General features: G+C 43.6%; 1 protein-coding gene across 5 annotated transcripts in view; it reads left to right on the top strand.

Moving 5' to 3' along the window:
• TENM1 (teneurin transmembrane protein 1) overlaps positions 1–17616 on the top strand; it is a 1288567-nt gene that overhangs the window by 1169273 nt on the left and 101678 nt on the right. For all 5 annotated transcript variants that reach the window (XM_077285119.1, XM_077285117.1, XM_077285116.1 and 2 more), the window contains one exon: positions 4310–4464. In XM_077285119.1, the coding sequence (XP_077141234.1) occupies positions 4310–4464 (155 nt within the window). The remainder of the gene's footprint in view (positions 1–4309; positions 4465–17616) is intronic.

The raw sequence follows: 17616 nt of genomic DNA, 5'->3' as shown, positions 1-17616 counted from the left end.
AGTAAGAGTTTTTGCAGAGTCGAAAGTAAGAAAAGGGCGAATTCTGGAAATGTTTTTGAGATGCAGATAAGAAGAGCGAGCCAGTGATCGGATGTGGGGGGTGAATGAAAGCTCGGAATCAAGGATGACTCCAAGGCAGTGGGCATGTTGCTTTGGAGTAATGGTGGAACCGCACACAGAGATGGCAATGTTGGGCAAAGGTAGGTTTGTATAGGGAGAGAACACGAGGAGTTCAGTTTTTGACAGGTTCAGTTTCAGATAGAGGGAGGACATGATGTTAGAGACAGCGGTAAGACAATCACTGGTGTTTTCTAAAAAGGTCGGCGTGATAACAGGAGAAGAGGTATATAATTGGGTGTCGTCAGCATAGAGATGGTACTGGAAACCAAATCTACTGATTGTTTGTCCAATAGGGGCAGTATACAAAGAGAAGAGGAGGGGGCCTAGGACTGATCCTTGAGGAACCCCAACAGTAAGGGGAAGGTGAGAGGAGGAGGAACCAGCAAAACAAACAGTGAAGGATCGGCCAGAGAGATAGGAGGAGAACCAAGAGAGAACGGTGTCCTTGAGGCCGATGGAGCGGAGGATAGTGAGGAGGAGCTGATGATCCACAGTGTCGAATGCTGCGGAGAGATCCAAGAGAATTAGCATGGAATAGTGACCATTAGCTTTAGCTGTTAGTAGGTCATTAGAGACTTTAGTGAGGGCAGTTTCAGTAGAGTGTAAAGAGCGGAAACCAGATTGAAGAGGGTCGAGAAGAGAATTATCTGAGAGATAGCGGGTAAGACGGGAGTGGACCAGGCGTTCCAGGAGTTTAGAGATGAAGGGAAGATTAGAGACAGGTCTATAATTAGCGGCACAATTTTGATCGAGGGAGGGCTTTTTAAGTAGTGGATGTATGATGGCATGCTTAAATGAGGAGGGAAAAATACCGGAAGTGAGGGAAAGGTTGAATATTTTTGTTAGGTGAGAGGTGACAGCCGGGGAAAGGGACTGGAGGAGATGCGACGGAATGGGGTCGCTGGTGCAAGTGGTCGGGCGAGAAGATGCAAGGAGCCTGCTTACTTCTTCTTCTGTAACTGGTTCAAAGTCAGAGAGTGAACTAGATGCAGTGGGGGAGGGAGGACAGTGCTTGGTATGAAGAGATTGGGAAATGATTTCCTGTCGAATGTGGTCAATTTTTTCTTTGAAGTAATTGGCCAGATCGTCAGCGTGGAGATCTGTGGTTGGGGCCTGCTCTCTTGGGTTGAGTAGGGACCGGAAAGTGTCAAAGAGACGTTTAGGGTTATTGGACAGCGAGGTGATGAGGGTGTTGAAATAGGTTTGTTTGGAGAGGTGAAGGGCAGAGTTGTATGTTTTTAACATGAACTTATAATGGATGAAATCTTCGGGCAGATTAGATTTTCTCCACAGACGTTCGGCGCACCTGGAGCACCGCTGCAGGAAACGTGTTTGCAGCGTGTGCCACGGTTGTCGCCGTCTGTGCCGAGTTGTTCTATGTATAGGAGGTGCAGCTTCTTCCAGGGCACTTTGCAGGGTTTCATTGTAATGCTTCAGAGCAGAATCAGGACAAGAGATGGAGGAGATTGGGGCCAATGAAGACTGCAAGTTCTTCATAAGTTTCTGGGTGTTAATGGCCTGTATGTTTCTATAAGTGTGGAAAGTGGGGATGACCTGAGCGGGATGGCAGTTCTTGATAGAGAATGAAAGAAGGTTGTGGTCAGAGAGCGGGAGAGGGGAGTTTGTGAAATCATCCAGTGAGTAAAGCCGGGAGAAGACCAAATCAAGGGAGTTTCCATCATCATGTGTTGGAGAGTTAGTATGCTGCGAGAGGCCGAAAGAGGAGGTTAGAGATAAAAGGTGAGAAGCAGATGGGGAGAGGGGAGAAGCAATTGGGATATTGAAATCACCCATGATGAGGGTGGGGGTGTCATAAGAGAGAAAGTGTGGAAGCCAGGTGGCAAAATGATCCAGGAACTGGTGAGAGGGGCCGGGAGGACGATACACCACCGCCACTCGCATGGAGAAGGGGACGTAGAATCTGACAGCATGGACCTCAAAGGAAGGGAATACAAGTGAGGGTACTTGGGGGATAACTTGGAAGGTACATTTGGGTGAAAGGAGCAGACCAACGCCTCCACCTGCTCTGTTGTCTGATCTTGGGGTATGAGAAAAGTGTAGTCCACCAAATGAGAGAGCAGCAGCAGCGGTGGTGTCTGACTGCTGGATCCAGGTTTCAGTAAGAGCCAGGAGATTAAGAGAGTTAGAAAGGAAGAAGTCATGAATGAAGGAGAGTTTATTACACACAGAGCGAGAATTCCAAAGAGCACAATTGAAAGAGACAGAAGGCATGCATGGAATATTAATAAGGTTAGAGGGGTTTCTGGGTGTAGCAGTTGGGAGGTTTGACTGGCTATAACATGGGGGGCCGGGGTTCGGAGAGATGTCTCCAGCAACTAGGAGAAGGAGGATAGAAAGAGTGAGCAGATGGTTAAGTGATTTGTGAGAGCGTCTCTTGTGTTGGATGGTGGGACTGAATGGATCTGTACTGTTAAGCAATGTGAACAGAGCATGAGTGCTATACATAGGAGAGGCCAGGACAGAGGGGCCAATATGGATGGAGTGTAAAGAGTTGATGCAAGGATGGTGAATGTGAGTGAAAGCAGCAGCCATGATATAGATTATACAAATACATATGGTGAGTATTTGCTGTGTGCCAACTGAATAGGGAATAGATTTTGATTGTCTTACCCGTCTCCTGCCCTGTCTAACTGCCATGTTATAACTGCTGAATACTTAGAAAAAAAAGTACTTTGAAAAAAAAAAAAAAATGTACACGAATAATAGTGCACGAATGCCCCCTGCATGAATGCTTCCCCAAGCTATATCTACATTTATAGGTGGCCAGCTCTTAGATCTCACTTTTTTTTTTTTTTTTTTTTTTTTTTGGGTCTTCCCCCCTCTCGTTACCAATCAATCTAACTCAATTGAGACAGCAGGGCACAATAAATGTAGTGATCAGATAAACAAATGTCCAGGTCTACATGGATCATAAACCCCTTTGAAAAACAGTTATGCGAACTCTTGGCATAAGGACAAGCAGAAGAGAATTAAATATCTAGAAACAAAAACAATTGCATAACAAGCTAGCTAACAAATATAGATATAAGCAGGAATCAATGCCGAAGGTAGAAGGACTCTGATACCATTCAAGCTTGCTTGCTGTCAGGGAATGGAGCAATAGACATGCAGGATATTTCAGTTCAAAGAATGAATGATATGTTACCATTCAAGCTTGCTTGCTGTCAGGGAATGGAGCAATAGACATGCAGGATATTTCAGTTCAAAGAATGAATGATATGTTACCATTCAAGCTTGCTTGCTGTCAGGGAATGGAGCAATAGACATGCAGGATATTTCAGTTCAAAGAATGAATGATATGTTACCTGTATGAAGAGAGAAGAGATGCTTGTTATATTCTGCCATGTTATAACTGCTGAATACTTAGAAAAAAAAAGTACTTTGAAAAAAAAAAAAAAAAAAACTATAATGAAAATCACTGATGAAACTACGTCTGTTTTTCTTGTATGTGAAATAAACTACGTAATGGGGGAAGGCAATGGGCACTATAGTGGACAACCCCTCTTAAGTGTCATTATGAGAGATTTGCAGTGAATCTTAGTGGTTAACAGTCTCAATCGTTACTGTTAGAGCTAAGTGACAACTGTATAACACAGCCAGCACCGGATCTGTATGAAGCTAGCTAATCTCCAGAGCCCTTTCTATATACCCTCACCTGACATGTGACTTCCATGTATATCATATGTCATGAAGGGGTTAATTTTATTGCTTATTGTTACTTTTTTGAGTTTATTTGCAGTGGTAGTTTTGTTGACTATGTACTCATGCATTTGGACATATTACAGCCTATATTATAGTATATTAGTGAGCCACAATATTGCTCCCATTGCACTTCATGGGCTATGCTGTAATTCTGTAAGTCTCTTTATACAAATGATGTTTCTTTCAGATTCAATATAAACTATTCTAAAGGAAATACATTCCAATGTCTATTTTATGCTGTTACTGAGCTATATACTATTAATAGTTTCTACCCCATGTGGCATTTTAATTCTCCTAATCACAGGTTACTTATAAATTGTGCAACTCCACAGTCCCTCTGCCACATTATTTACCTTATAGTCTGCTTTTTAGAATAAACCTACTGAATGAGCTGAAGTCCCATTCTTGTGGCCTTTTTGTAATCTTGCTTGTGATTTATGATCATAATTCTGATTTTCTCTGACAGGTATAACTGTAGATGCACATGGCTTCATTTACTTTGTTGATGGCACCATGATTCGGAAAATTGATGATCGAGGCATCATTTCAACAGTCATAGGTCTCAATGGATTAACATCGACACAACCTCTAAGCTGTGACTCAGGAATGGACATCAGTCGGGTAAGAAGCACATGTTGCTGTATGTTGTATGTAAATTGTATTTTGGCGTAAATGCAACTTCTTTATGTGAAACTTAAAAACTACTGGGGTTGCTACTGCAACCATAATGTACCATATCCCTAGATGATGGGTTGTGTTGCGTAAAAAACATATTTAATTTATATCTTATTTTTTTAATTTACTATGTCTGTAATACTGTTCAAAAAAGTAGTCATGTCAGAGTTGTTAGCAGAGATTTCAATGAGCTGTAATGTGAGGGTAGAAAGATCTGTGCTGCCATAACACCTGTGTGGTGCACACCTGATCGTGTCAGCACAGCGCTGACTTAATCCGTCCCCAGGGTCTCGGGTGCCAAACCAAATGTAGAGCAACAAAATGTTAAATGTCCATGGAATAGAAGAAATGAATGGTGGCACTCACCGTCCCATTTAAAGGAATTTCTTTATTCAAAATGCTTAAAACATCGGAGGCAAGAGAGTCTCATGTGGAGCTTGCAGGACGACGGCCGTTTCGCGCACTGTGTGCTTCTACGGGTCCTAGGGCCATAGCACCCGTAGAAGCGCACAGTGCATGAAACGATCATCATCCTGCAAGCTCCACATGACTCACATGAGTTTCACCAATCATTTCTTTTATTCCATGGACATTAGACATGTCAATGAGAACTCATTCAGGACACCTGGGGCTCTTTCCTAATTTTCCAATCTCATATCTTGGACTCCATTGCGTATTTTTAGTGGAAACCTGGGGTTAATAACATAATCCTTTTCCAGCATAAAGCCTATTTTTATTGCTGTACAACCACATATTCGCTGGGCCACTCTGTAAACAAAGAAGGAAAAGAATAATAGGAGTTGTGTATTTTAAATTCAATTAAATAAATTGGTACCATTTTACTCATTAAAGTGTATCTGTCACATCAGGGGGTAACATTTCTCCTTGCGGAGAGTGACATTTCAAGCCTGACATGCCAAGGTGAGGAGAATTTTAAGCTCTGTGGCAAGCCTTGTTAGGTGGTTGATATTGACTTTTAGGATTGCTACTTCCAATAAGTGGCACTAGAGTTTTAGTCCTCTTCCTCTCTGAAGAGACAACTTGCACTGTCACATCAGGTGACTCTTTACAATCGGCTGCTGGTGTGTGTACATGAGGAATGACACCATTTCTGTCCATTATATATATCTTGTACCCTGCACTTTTTACCAGGTTTCACCTTTGCATGCACTTTTTCTAATTTTCAGTTCTTTCTTATCTGGTGGGTGTAGGGTGCAGAATATCTGCTACAATCTCTTCCTATACATCTCACACCAAGAGATGTAATGTATTCATGCTCTTCTTTCTCTGTGTAGAACACAGAGAAAAGCAGTAGAAGCCTGGAAGACATTATACAGCACTACTGAGTGGTGTGGCTGTAAATCCAGCACTGGAATGAGGCAAAGCAGTTGCCTGAAACTTCCTGTCATTCTTCATTTCCCTCACTATGCTGAGTACTTTTTGCTTCTCCTCCATCGTCACTTCTACATAGAGTATAATACAGTAACCTGACATTTTTTTAAAGAAATACTGGTATGGAATTTAGATTGTGATCCCCCATTGGGACAGTGATGATATCTGTAAAGCACTGTAAAAATTACTGATAATTAGTAATGAGCGAATATACTCGTTACTCGAGATTTCTCGAGCATGCTCGGGGGTCCTCCAAGTTTTTTTTTAGTGCCCAGAGATTTAGTTTTTCTTGCGGCAGCTGAATGATTTACATCTTTTAGCCAGCATAAGTACATGTGGGGGTTGCCTGGTTGCTAGAGAATCTCCACATGTACTTATGCTGGCTATCAGATGGTAAATCATTCAGCTGCAGCAAGAAAAACTAAATCTCCGAGCACTAAAAAATACTCAGAGGACCCACGAGCATGCTCTAGAAATCTCGAGTAACGAGTATATTCACTCATCACTACTGATAATGTATAAGTAAGTAAATATAAATTTATATACATTTTTGCTTCCCTAAAACATATAGTAGGAATGATAACAGAAGAGTCATTGAGTTCTCATGTTTGGTGAGATATCTTTTGCTGTAATACAAAGCTGCACAGGACACAATGATTTTATAAACTGTGCTTTAGCTTAACAAAGCTAAAAATATCAGAGAGAAATTGCTGCATATGGTGTATACGTGTCCCTGGCTTCTAAAGGCTTTGTGCTGTTGATTTACCTTTCATCCGGAGAAATGGTCCTTATGTTTGTGCTGAACTATGAAAGCAGCCAAAGCATCAAAACAATTCTACAGGATACCAGAAGCTGAAGAGCTGAAGTGGATCTGGGGAATGAAACGTGGACAACAGCATGAAAAAAAATCTGCACAAATTTTCTCCATGAAAAAAAATCTGCACAAATACATCCATGTTCTACAAATTTTATATTGTTAACACAGATAATGCTTATATAAAAGGACATGTTTGTTTGTTTTTTTTTTAAAAAGTCAAGATTTTCATCATGTTTTTATGACAAGGAACATCAGCTTAATAGATAAGCTTTTTTGTCTTAAAAATAATGAGTACATTACAATATAAGGCCAGTGTTACATCTTAACTAACCGATTACGGTGTTCAGACTTTGAACAGGACCAGTGGTAGGCTTTCGATACTCCAAAATTCTTTGTTCGCATTTTCAAACTTAGGTGTAATGTTACAAATATAGTCAGCCATTTTCACACTATGGAGATTCGGGTTCAGTCACCCATTTGCCCATCTTGTATACACAGAAATGTTTCTGCTTTTTCTTCTCCCTTTTTTTCTTACTGTCTGTAAGTGTAGTATATGCATGAAAATCTATTCTGTATGGCAAAAGCCATCTGTTTACGGATCTCTACCTGTGAGTCGAAGAAGGGACAGGAAGACTGATTTTTAACACCCTTGATCCTAAAGATGAGTGGATCAAGCAAAAATAAAATTCACCTGTCTGAGCAGCTTTTTCCCAGGAAATTTTATTTATGAAAAATGTATTGTCTGCAAATTGAATGTCCCTAATTGTGCTGTGGGGTCTCTCCAGACCTCAGAGTTATTCTCGGTCTTAAAACGATAAAAAAATTGAATTTGAAACATAAATGTCACAATAACTATGGTGAGCAACAACTGTGGGGGGAAAAGAGCACAAAAGATTATTGGGTGCCTTTTTAATACCCTATTAAAAAAACAATATAGATCAAGGGATGTGCTCACCTGAGCAAGATATGTAGGCACAACTCCTGGAAAAACGTGCTGCTGCCCCGTAACTAGGGGATAAAACCTACCAAGATATTTGACCAGGTAGGATGATTCCTGATTATGGACTGTGCTTCCAAAATAAACAGGCTTTGTCCAAATATATTTTAAGCGGATTTATTTCAAAATGCATTTCGATGACGGAATGGTATCTTTATCAAATGTAAAAACCAACTGTAGAGTACACATTGAAACAAGAGGGTTTAAAAAGCCTGAAATTAGCACCAAGGAAAATTGGAGAATGCTTAAAGACGGATTTGAAACAGTGGGATGTTGAGGAGGAGGGAAGGTGGATGAAAGTAAAAAAATATGGCAAGAAATAATAGAAACAAAAAATAGAGAAAAAAATAGTATAGGTTGATTCACCAATTACTTTACCCAGAAAAAAATTGCTGTATCTTCTAAAAGAGAATGTAGATCATACTGAAATTTGCACTGTGCATACTTTGGTTCATGAGTAGGGTTGAGCGAAACGGATCGGACAAATTCAAAAATCGACGACTTTCGGCAAAGTCGGGTTTCATGAAACCTGACCTGATCCTAGTGTAGGATCGGCCATGAGGTTGGCGATCTTTGCGCCAAAGTCGCATTTCATATGACGCGTTCAGCGCCATTTCTCAGCCAGTGAAGGAGGATGGCAGAGTGTGGGCAGCGTGATGACATAGGTCTCGGTCCCCACCATCTTAGAGAAGGGCATGACAGTGATTGGCTTGCTTTCTGCGGCGTCACAGGGGCTATAAAGGGGCGTGCATGCCGACCGCCATCTTACTTTTGCTGATCTCAACATAGGGAGAGGTTGCTGCAGCTTCGTCAGAAGAAGGGATATAGTTAGGGAGGGAAGATTAACCCCCAAACCGCTTGTGCTGTAGCGATTTCCACTGTCCAACACCACCTATTTTTGCAGGGACAGTGGAGGCTATTTTTTTGTGCATCAGCTCTGTAGCTTATTAGGCTGCCTTATAAGGCTCCCTGATAGCTGCATTGCTGTTTGCACCGCTGCAGTGCAAACCAACTGCTTTTTTAAAAGCAAAAATCCTGTTGCTCCTTTCTGCAGTTATCTTGTTTATTTGTCCACACTTTTGTGTGCAGCAGTCCTTTTTGTTGCTGCCATACTTGTCCTGAGATCATTGTAGGGAGATTGAAATTATACTACAGTCCTTGGATTTTTTCAGATATCTTCCAGCCACTTTCTGCCACTTACATTGTGTTGTGTTACACACTGGGCCTGAGTTGTGGTGCAGTCTCCCCCCCAAAAAAGGGAGATTCAAATTGTCACAAAGTGGATATACGTCAGTTCTGTTAGTTTGTCGTATATCAGCCAGCCACGTTCTGCCACTTACATTGTGTTGTGTTATACACTGGGCCTGAGTTGTGGTGCAGTCTCCCCCCCAAAAAAGGGAGATTCAAATTGTCACAAAGTGGATATACGTCAGTTCTGTTAGTTTGTCGTATATCAGCCAGCCACGTTCTGCCACTTACATTGTGTTGTGTTATACACTGGGCCTGAGTTGTGGTGCAGTCTCCCCCCCAAAAAAGGGAGATTCAAATTGTCACAAAGTGGATATACGTCAGATCTGTTAGTTTGTCGTATATCAGCCAGCCACATTCTGCCACTTACATTGTGTTGTATTATACACTGGGCCTGAGTTGTGGTGCAGTCTCCCCCCCCAAAAAAGGTGTTTCAAATTGTCACAAAGTGGATATACGTCAGTTCTGTTAGTTTGTCGTATATCAGCCAGCCACGTTCTGCCACTTACATTGTGTTGTGTTATACACTGGGCCTGAGTTTTGGTTCAGTCTCCCCAAAATAAAAAGGGAGATTTAAATTCTCAACAAGTTTATATACACCTTCTACCTTGTTTTACAGTACCATATAACGGTTGTTATTTTGGTTACATTTTCCCAAAAATGAGGAAGTCTGGTGGAAGAGGCCGTGGGCGGTCATTGCCAGCTGGTACTGATGGTGGTGGTGGTGGTGGAGCATCTGGTGGTAGTGGGAAAAGCAAAATAGCACCTAAGACTGGAGGTGTTGAGCCAGCATCATCGTCTGGCTACACAAGGCCTCGAAGGCTCCCTTATCTTGGAGTAGGAAAACCGTTTTTAAAGCTGGAGCAGCAGGAAAAAGTTTTGGCTTTCCTTGCTGACTCAGCCTCTAGCTCTTTCGCCTCCTCTTCAGAAAGTTCAAAATATAAAAGTAGCGAGTTGTCAGTGAATGCTCCCGGTCAGGAACAAGACGTTTCCTTGTGTCCTTCACCCAAACCAAAAGTGAAGGATGCGTCAGGCAACACCACAGGTTACTCCATGGAGCTCTTTAGACATACCGTGCCTGGGTTAGAAAGGGAAATTGTTAACTGTCCATTACAAGATGAATCGGACATGGAGTGCAGTGATGCACAGCCACAGCTAGATTATTATGCTGTTCCATTGACTCAGATCACTACATTGCCCTCGCAGTGTACTGAGCCAGAATCTGACTCTGATGAGACTATGGTGCCCCGTCCCGAACGCTATAGCACCTTAAATGGTGACACAGAGGAAGGTACACATGACATTGACGAGGAGGTGATAAATGACCCAGTTATTGACCCAGATTTGCAGCCATTGGGGGAAGAGGGTGCCGCTGCCAGTAGCTCAGAAGCGAAGGAGGATGATCCGCAGCAGCCATCTACATCGCAACAGCTGTCATTTGGCAGGCCCGTATCAGGCCAAAAACGTGTGTCAAAAACAAAAACAGTTTTAGGACAGCGTGGCCATCCGGTGAAAGTAGCACAGCGTGCAATGCCTGAAAAGGTATTCGATAGTAGGAAGAGTGCAGTGTGGCAATTTTTTCACCAAGATCCGAATGATCAGTCAAAAGTTATCTGTAAGAAATGCTCAAAGACCTTTAGCAGAGGGAAGAATCTTCAAAATTTAAATACAACATGCATGCGTAGACATTTAACCAGCATGCACTTGCAAGCCTGGACTAACTACCAAACGTCACGTACCGTTGCTGCACCTGCTCAGAATGAAGGTAGTCAGCAACGCTACATTGCTTCCCTCACTGTAAGCCCACCAGTTAGGACACCACCAGCAGCAAATGTGGAGGTATCGTCGCAAGGCCAAAGCAGCCAGGGAATCACAAGGTTATTGGTAGGAAACACTGTATGTAGGCCAACATCAAGAATACCATCATCAACCCTCTCTCAATCCGCCATGTCCACCACCACCACCGCTAGTTCCACTATATGCAGCTCTCCAATCCAGCTCACCCTACAAGAGACTCTCATTAGGAAAAAAAAGTACTCATCCTCTCATCCGCATACACAGGGTTTGAATGTCCACATTGCTATACTAATCTCGGTAGAGATGATGCCCTACCGGTTGGTTGAAAGCGAAGCTTTCAAAGACCTGATGGCCTACACAGTACCACGCTATGACCTACCCAGTCGGCACTTCTTTGCGAGAAAAGCCATCCCAGCCCTCCACCAGCATGTCAAAGACCGCATTGTCCATGCACTGAGGCAATCAGTCAGTGGTAAGGTGCACCTCACAACAGATGCATGGACCAGTAGGCATGGCCAGGGACGTTAAGTGTCCATCACGGCGCACTGGGTTAATGTGGTGGATGCAGGGTCCACAGGGGACAGCCATAGTGGGACAGTTCTGCCTAGCCCATGGTCTAGGAAACAATTGGCTGTAGGCATTCGCCACCCCTCCTCCTCCTCCAGAAGCGAAAGCTCGTCCACAGAGTGCAGTCGCACGACCACTCCATCCGCAGCTGCCAGTGTTGCACACAAGGTGTCCCATTATCGAACAGCTGGTGGTAAGCATCAGCAGGCTGTATTACAAATGAAGTGTTTGGGCGACAACAGACACCGCGGAAGTACTAGCCGAGTACTTGCAGCAAGAAACTCAGTCATGGCTGGGCAGTGTACATCTTGAGACAGGCAAGGTAGTCAGTGATAACGGAAGGAATTTTATGGCTGCCATAGCCCTTTCACAACTGAAACACATACATTGCATGGCTCACACCTTGAAACTGGTGGTGCAGTGCTTCCTGAAAAATTATCCAGGGTTACCAGCCCTGGTCCTGAAGGTGCGAAGACTTTGCTCGCACATCCGCCAGTCGCCCGTACACTCCAGCCGTATGCTGAACCATCAGCGATCGCTGAATCTTCCCAGCACCGCCTAATAATCGACGTTGCAACAAGGTGGAACTCCACACTGCACATGCTTCAGAGGCTGTGCGAACAGAGGCGTGCTGTAATTTATTTGTGGGAGGATACACATACACGGGCAGGCACTTGGATGGGAGACATGGATTTGTCTGGTGTGCAGTGGTCGAAGCTTCAAGACCTCTGTCAAGTCCTTCAGTGTTTTGAGGAATGCACACGGCTGGTAAGTGCAGATGACGCCATCATAAGCTTGAGCATCCCACTAATGCGTCTGCTGATGCAAAGTTTGACGCACATTAAGGAGCAGGCGTCTGCAGCCGAGGATGAGGGAAGCCTTGATGACAGTCAGCCATTGTCTGCTCAGGGAACTCTCCTGGACAAGGTGGCAGATGAAGAGGGGGAGGATGATGGGGATGAATATTTATGGGAGGAGGATGCTTCTCAGGGGGCAATAGAAACTGGTGGCATTGCAAGGTCAGGTACAGGGTTTTTGTGGGACACAAGTGATGTTGATTTGCAAGAAAGTGCTCCTCAACCCAGCACAAGCAGTGAATTGACACCTGGAACATTGGCCCACATGGCTGAGTATGCCATGCGTATCCTAAAAAGGGACCCCCGCATTATCAAAATGATGACCGATGACGATTACTGGTTGGCCTGCCTCCTGGATCCATGATATAAAGGCAAATTACAAAATATGCCACATGAGAACCTTGAGCAAATATTGGCTACTAAACAAGCAACTCTTGTAGACTGTTTGGTTCAGGCATTCCCAGCACACAGCGGCGGTGATGGTTCTCACACGAGCTGTAGTGGGCAACATGGCAGAGGTGTTAGAGGTGCACAAATCTGAAGTGGCGTTGGACAGAGGGGTTTTATGACCAGGTAGAGTGATTTCGCAACGACCGCTGACACGACAGGTACTGCTGCATCGCTTGAAAGTGACAGGAGACTGCATTTTTCCAGTATGGTTACGAAATACTTTTCCGCCCTTATCAATGTTCTCCCTCACAGGTCATTCCCCTTTGATTACTGGGCATCTAAAATAGACACCTGGCCTGAATTGGCAGAATATGCATTACAGGAGCTCGCATGCCCTGCTGCTAGTGTGCTATCAGAAAGAGTATTCAGTGCTGCTGGTTCAATACTGACCGAAAAAAGGACACGTCTGGCTACGCGAAATGTTGATGATCTAACCTTCATTAAAATGAACCAATCATGGATTTCAAATTATTTGGCCCCACCTTCCCCTGCTGACACGTAGCTTGCCTGAAAAATGTCTTGCTTTTGGCCTCCTCTTACTGACGTCTCCAATTCATCCATTTGCAGCTGCTGAATGTCCACCATAGGCCATTTTTATACCTCCCTAAATGGGCTGACTCCCCCCACAGGGCCGTGGTCACCACCTCGCGCAAGCACCCGTGCGAGTGCCATTTGTCTGGACAGGTGGGTGTGCCCACTCTTGGGCGCCGTCACTGGCACAGGGTCCCTCATAGTACAATGAAGTGTCTCTGACGGTGGTGGTGCACAACCAACGTCAGACACACCATCGTAATATGAGAGGCCCTGTGCCAGTACCGCCGCCCATGGGAGAGTATTCCCCCCAGCTCGAACAGTGCTCTACCACTTGCAATACTTACCTCTCCCTGCTCCACCACTGTGTAGTCTGTGCTGTTAAATCCTTCAATGGCACTGCCAATACAAATTTGTTGAAATGATAGATGATAGTTAAAATATACAAGGGCCTTCGCCTCCATTTAGACCATTTAATACTTTGCGCCAACTACCACTGTCTGCTACTCAGCAGAGGAGCCCACCCCTGTACCTAGCTATGCCACCTGTTTATTTATGATACATTTTTGGGCAGACATTTTGCCCACTTTATTATTTGGGCCTACTAACTGTAGCCAGTTTAGTCATGTTACCAATTTTGAACTGCATTTAGCCTACTTACTTTTTTGGGCCTACTCACTGTGTCAGCCACTCCTTACAGTTGTCCTCCACTGAACAAAGCAATGCCGCCAGTTTAGTCCTGTTACCAATTTTGAACTGCATTTAGCCTACTTACTTATTTCTGCCTACTCACTGTGTCAGCCTCTCATTACAGTTGTCCTCCACTGAACAAAGCAATGCCACCTGGTTAGTCCTATTACCATTTTTGATCTGCATTTAGCCTACTTACTTATGTGGGCCTACTCAGTGTGTCATGCTCTCATTACAGTTGTCCTCCGCTGAACAAAGCTATGCCGCCAGTTTAGTCATGTTACCAATTTTGAACTGCATTTAGCCTACTTACTTATTTGGGCCTACTCACGGTGTCAGCCACTCCTTACAGTTGTCCTCCGCTGAACAAAGCAATGCCGTCAGTTTAGTCCTGTTACCAATTTTGAACTGCATTTAGCCTACTTACTTATTTGGGCCTACTCACTGTGTCAGCCACTCCTTACAGTTGTCCTCCACTGAACAAAGCAATGCCGCCTGGTTAGTCCTGTTACCAATTTTGAACTGCACTTAGCCTACTTACTTATTTGGGCCTACTCACTGTGTCAGCCACTCCTTACAATTGTCCTCCGCTGAACAAAGCAATGCCGCCTGGTTAGTCCTGTTACCAATTTTGAACTGCATTTAGCCCACTTTATTATTTGGGCCTATGTCTGTGTTTCCTCCTCATTATGCCAATTGCCCAGCCACTGCTAGATGAGTCTGCTGGTACATTGACCCAGACCACTACATTCCCATTGCACTCTACACAGCCAGAATCTGACCCTGCTGAAAGTCAGGTTCCCCTTCCCGCATACTATACCACCTTACACGGGGACAAATAGGAAGGTGCAGATGAAAGTGCAGGTTCCTTCATCAGGTGGGGGGCATACTCATTGGCAACGTCACTGGCACAGGGCCCCTCATAGTACGCAAAAGTGTCTCTGCCGGTGGGAGGCGCCACCCGCCGTCAAACATACCGCCGTACTATGAGGGGCCCTGTGCCAGTGCCAATGCCAACAAGTGGGCACCCACTGCTTGCTCAGGATCACAGCACTTGCAAAGTTGAAATACTTACCTCTCCCTGCTCCACCGCCGTGACGTATTCCGTGTTTCCTGGGCCCACGAAAAACTTGACCCAGCCCTACCCCCCCACAACTTTAGCCAAATGACCCCCAGTTTTCAATGTCTAACTATTATTCTAAAGTAAATTAAGATTGACAAGCTTCAGTAATAAGAATTGATGTTTTTGGCATTAAAATGGGCACTGTAGGTGTTTTCCTGGCCTCCACTCACTGCCGACTTTGATTCCCCATTGACTTGCATTGGGTTTCGTGTTTCAGTCGGCCCCCGACTTTACGCAATAATCGCCCGATTTAACCCGACCCGACTTTTGACAAAGTCGGGTTTCGCGAAACCCGACTTGATCCGAAAAAAGTAAAAGTCGCTCAACTCTCTTCATGAGAAGTGAAAGTGCAATGAACCTCTGTGACAACGATGAGAAACATTCTCCTGCTGAGTGGTCTCACCAACTTGATGTACTGCTGGTTGTCTCCACTGCAAGATAGATTGGTGCTTGCCTTTCTGCATCTGTAGTTTGTGTGGTGCTTGCAATTCACTCCTGCCAAATTCCTTCTTTATTTATTAACAACATGCAGATACAGTTCGGAGAAGCGTGTTTTCACTGTGAAAACTTTTTGGAAAAGTCCATAAAGAGGTGCCAAAGTGAGATTTTAAAGCAGTTTGGAGGTCGAAATCAGTCTTCCAAACTGTGTATTCTGTCATTAGTGAATAAGCTGGAATGCACAGGAACATTACTGGATAGGTATGATGGAGTACGTCCAAAAAAAATGTCTGAGGAAAGAATTCAAGATGTGAAACGGTGACTTCTGGCATCTCCACGTAAATCTCCACGTAAATCTCCACGTAAATCATCTCCACGTAAATCATTGCATAGGTTTTCCCAGGAGGCAAGCATGTCATATTCCACATGTCTTTGGGGCCATTTTAAAGGCCAGGTGTACAGTAACAAGCCATAAACTTTACAGGCACTAGAGAACATACAACGAGAAATTCAGGCTTTGACCCCAGTCTGAAATGCATTTGCCAATCCGTTATCTCCCCAATGGGATATTTTTTGTCATTCTGTTTTTTCACATGGATCTAATAAAGTGAATTATTTTATGGATTTTTCTTTACCTGATTGCATTTTCCCTATGGCACAACTGGTTTCCGGGCATTGGATCTCCAAGTGGTTGAGCAGCTAACTCTTCTTTTCACTTTTGACCCCAGACGTCATGCGGAATACATGCAACAATATGGAACGGCGTGTGCAGGCGTGCTTGGATGCCAACAGTACACATTTTCAACACCTGCTTAAAACCATGGTGACCTTATCTAATGATATGTGAGACATTCCCTCCTAGAGTAATAAAGAAGTGGGGTCCTATTCTTTGGAGAAACAGGAGTATTATACTTTGTTTTCATAGAATAAGATTGGTGGAAAACGCAAAGTCAACCAGATGTACATGATGCTACCTACTCTGGTTCTTTATATGCATTCATCTTATGTAACCTGGCAGTCTTTATTTCAGAATTTCTCCACTTCAAATAGCAGAGCAATCATGCTTGCCAGTATGAACATTACAATAAAAAATTATAGCAATCTAGCCTCATGTAAAACCTTTAAATATTCTGTCCAAGTTTTATTCTGATTTTTTAAACAGTGATCACCACAAATGGCAGTCATCACAATGCCCATAGAGGCTCTGACTCGGCTTCCACAGACTCTTAATGGCAAATAAATTGCATTAAATTGATATGCAAACAATCATTTGTTTTCCCCAACTTCCAAGTTACCAGACCCTGCTGATAAATAATGGATACAAACTCGGAATCATGTACCTCTGGCTTTCGGCCCCCACTGACACGCGTAGCTAACCTTCCTCCTGCCTGGCAGCATATTTGTGCTGCTTGTGCACAGCAGACTTCCCATGAGTTTGTACTTTTCTTGGATTGCTACTCAATGCTAAGTGAAAAAGAAATCTGTTGTTTTCATGAAATGCTAAGAAAATACATAATTTACTGTCAAGAATATCAGGTTGTGCCAAAAATGTGTACAATAAGTCAAAGGTCACAATATACAGGTCCCAGCTAAGTAGGATACCTTACACAAAGTCAGCTAAATAAATGGTAACAAATCCACAATTTACTGCTAAATCTGCATTAATACCTTCTTTGTGGAACAAAATAATACCAATAAAATGGATTAGAGAAACGTCTACATTATCTAGAAACTTACATCAGTCTTAGATATCACTTGTAGAATATTGATGCATGGACAGCTTGTTAGACATCAGCTCTATTTTGCACAACTACAAAACATTTTAAAATGAGACATTTAAGTTATCCACCCTTCTCCCACCCCAAGGATTGCACCTCCAAAGCATAATTTGAGGGTGCAAACGGCTTGTCCCTGCAACAGAGGATTTAACAAAGGACCACATGTCTATATTAGTGCTCCCTAGGACAATAATATCAGGACAACACAGTGATATCAGAGACCAACAGTTTGCATGTTGTTATCTGTCACAATTCATTTTTGGAGTCATGACAGCTCTGGTTCTGCTATAATTTAATCATGGTTTTTACTTTTGGGCCAGCAAGGGTTAATGTCAGGTTCCTTACTGGCAGCTGCTGTGTCGCTGGTCAGCTGATGTGGGTGGTGACCACTCCCACCATCCTTTAAATAGTCA

This window comes from Ranitomeya variabilis, chromosome 2, assembly GCF_051348905.1.
Source record: "Ranitomeya variabilis isolate aRanVar5 chromosome 2, aRanVar5.hap1, whole genome shotgun sequence".
Lineage (NCBI taxonomy): Eukaryota > Metazoa > Chordata > Amphibia > Anura > Dendrobatidae > Ranitomeya > Ranitomeya variabilis.
Note: the sequence above shows the minus strand (reverse complement) of the source record. Positions and strands in the feature narration are given on the sequence as shown.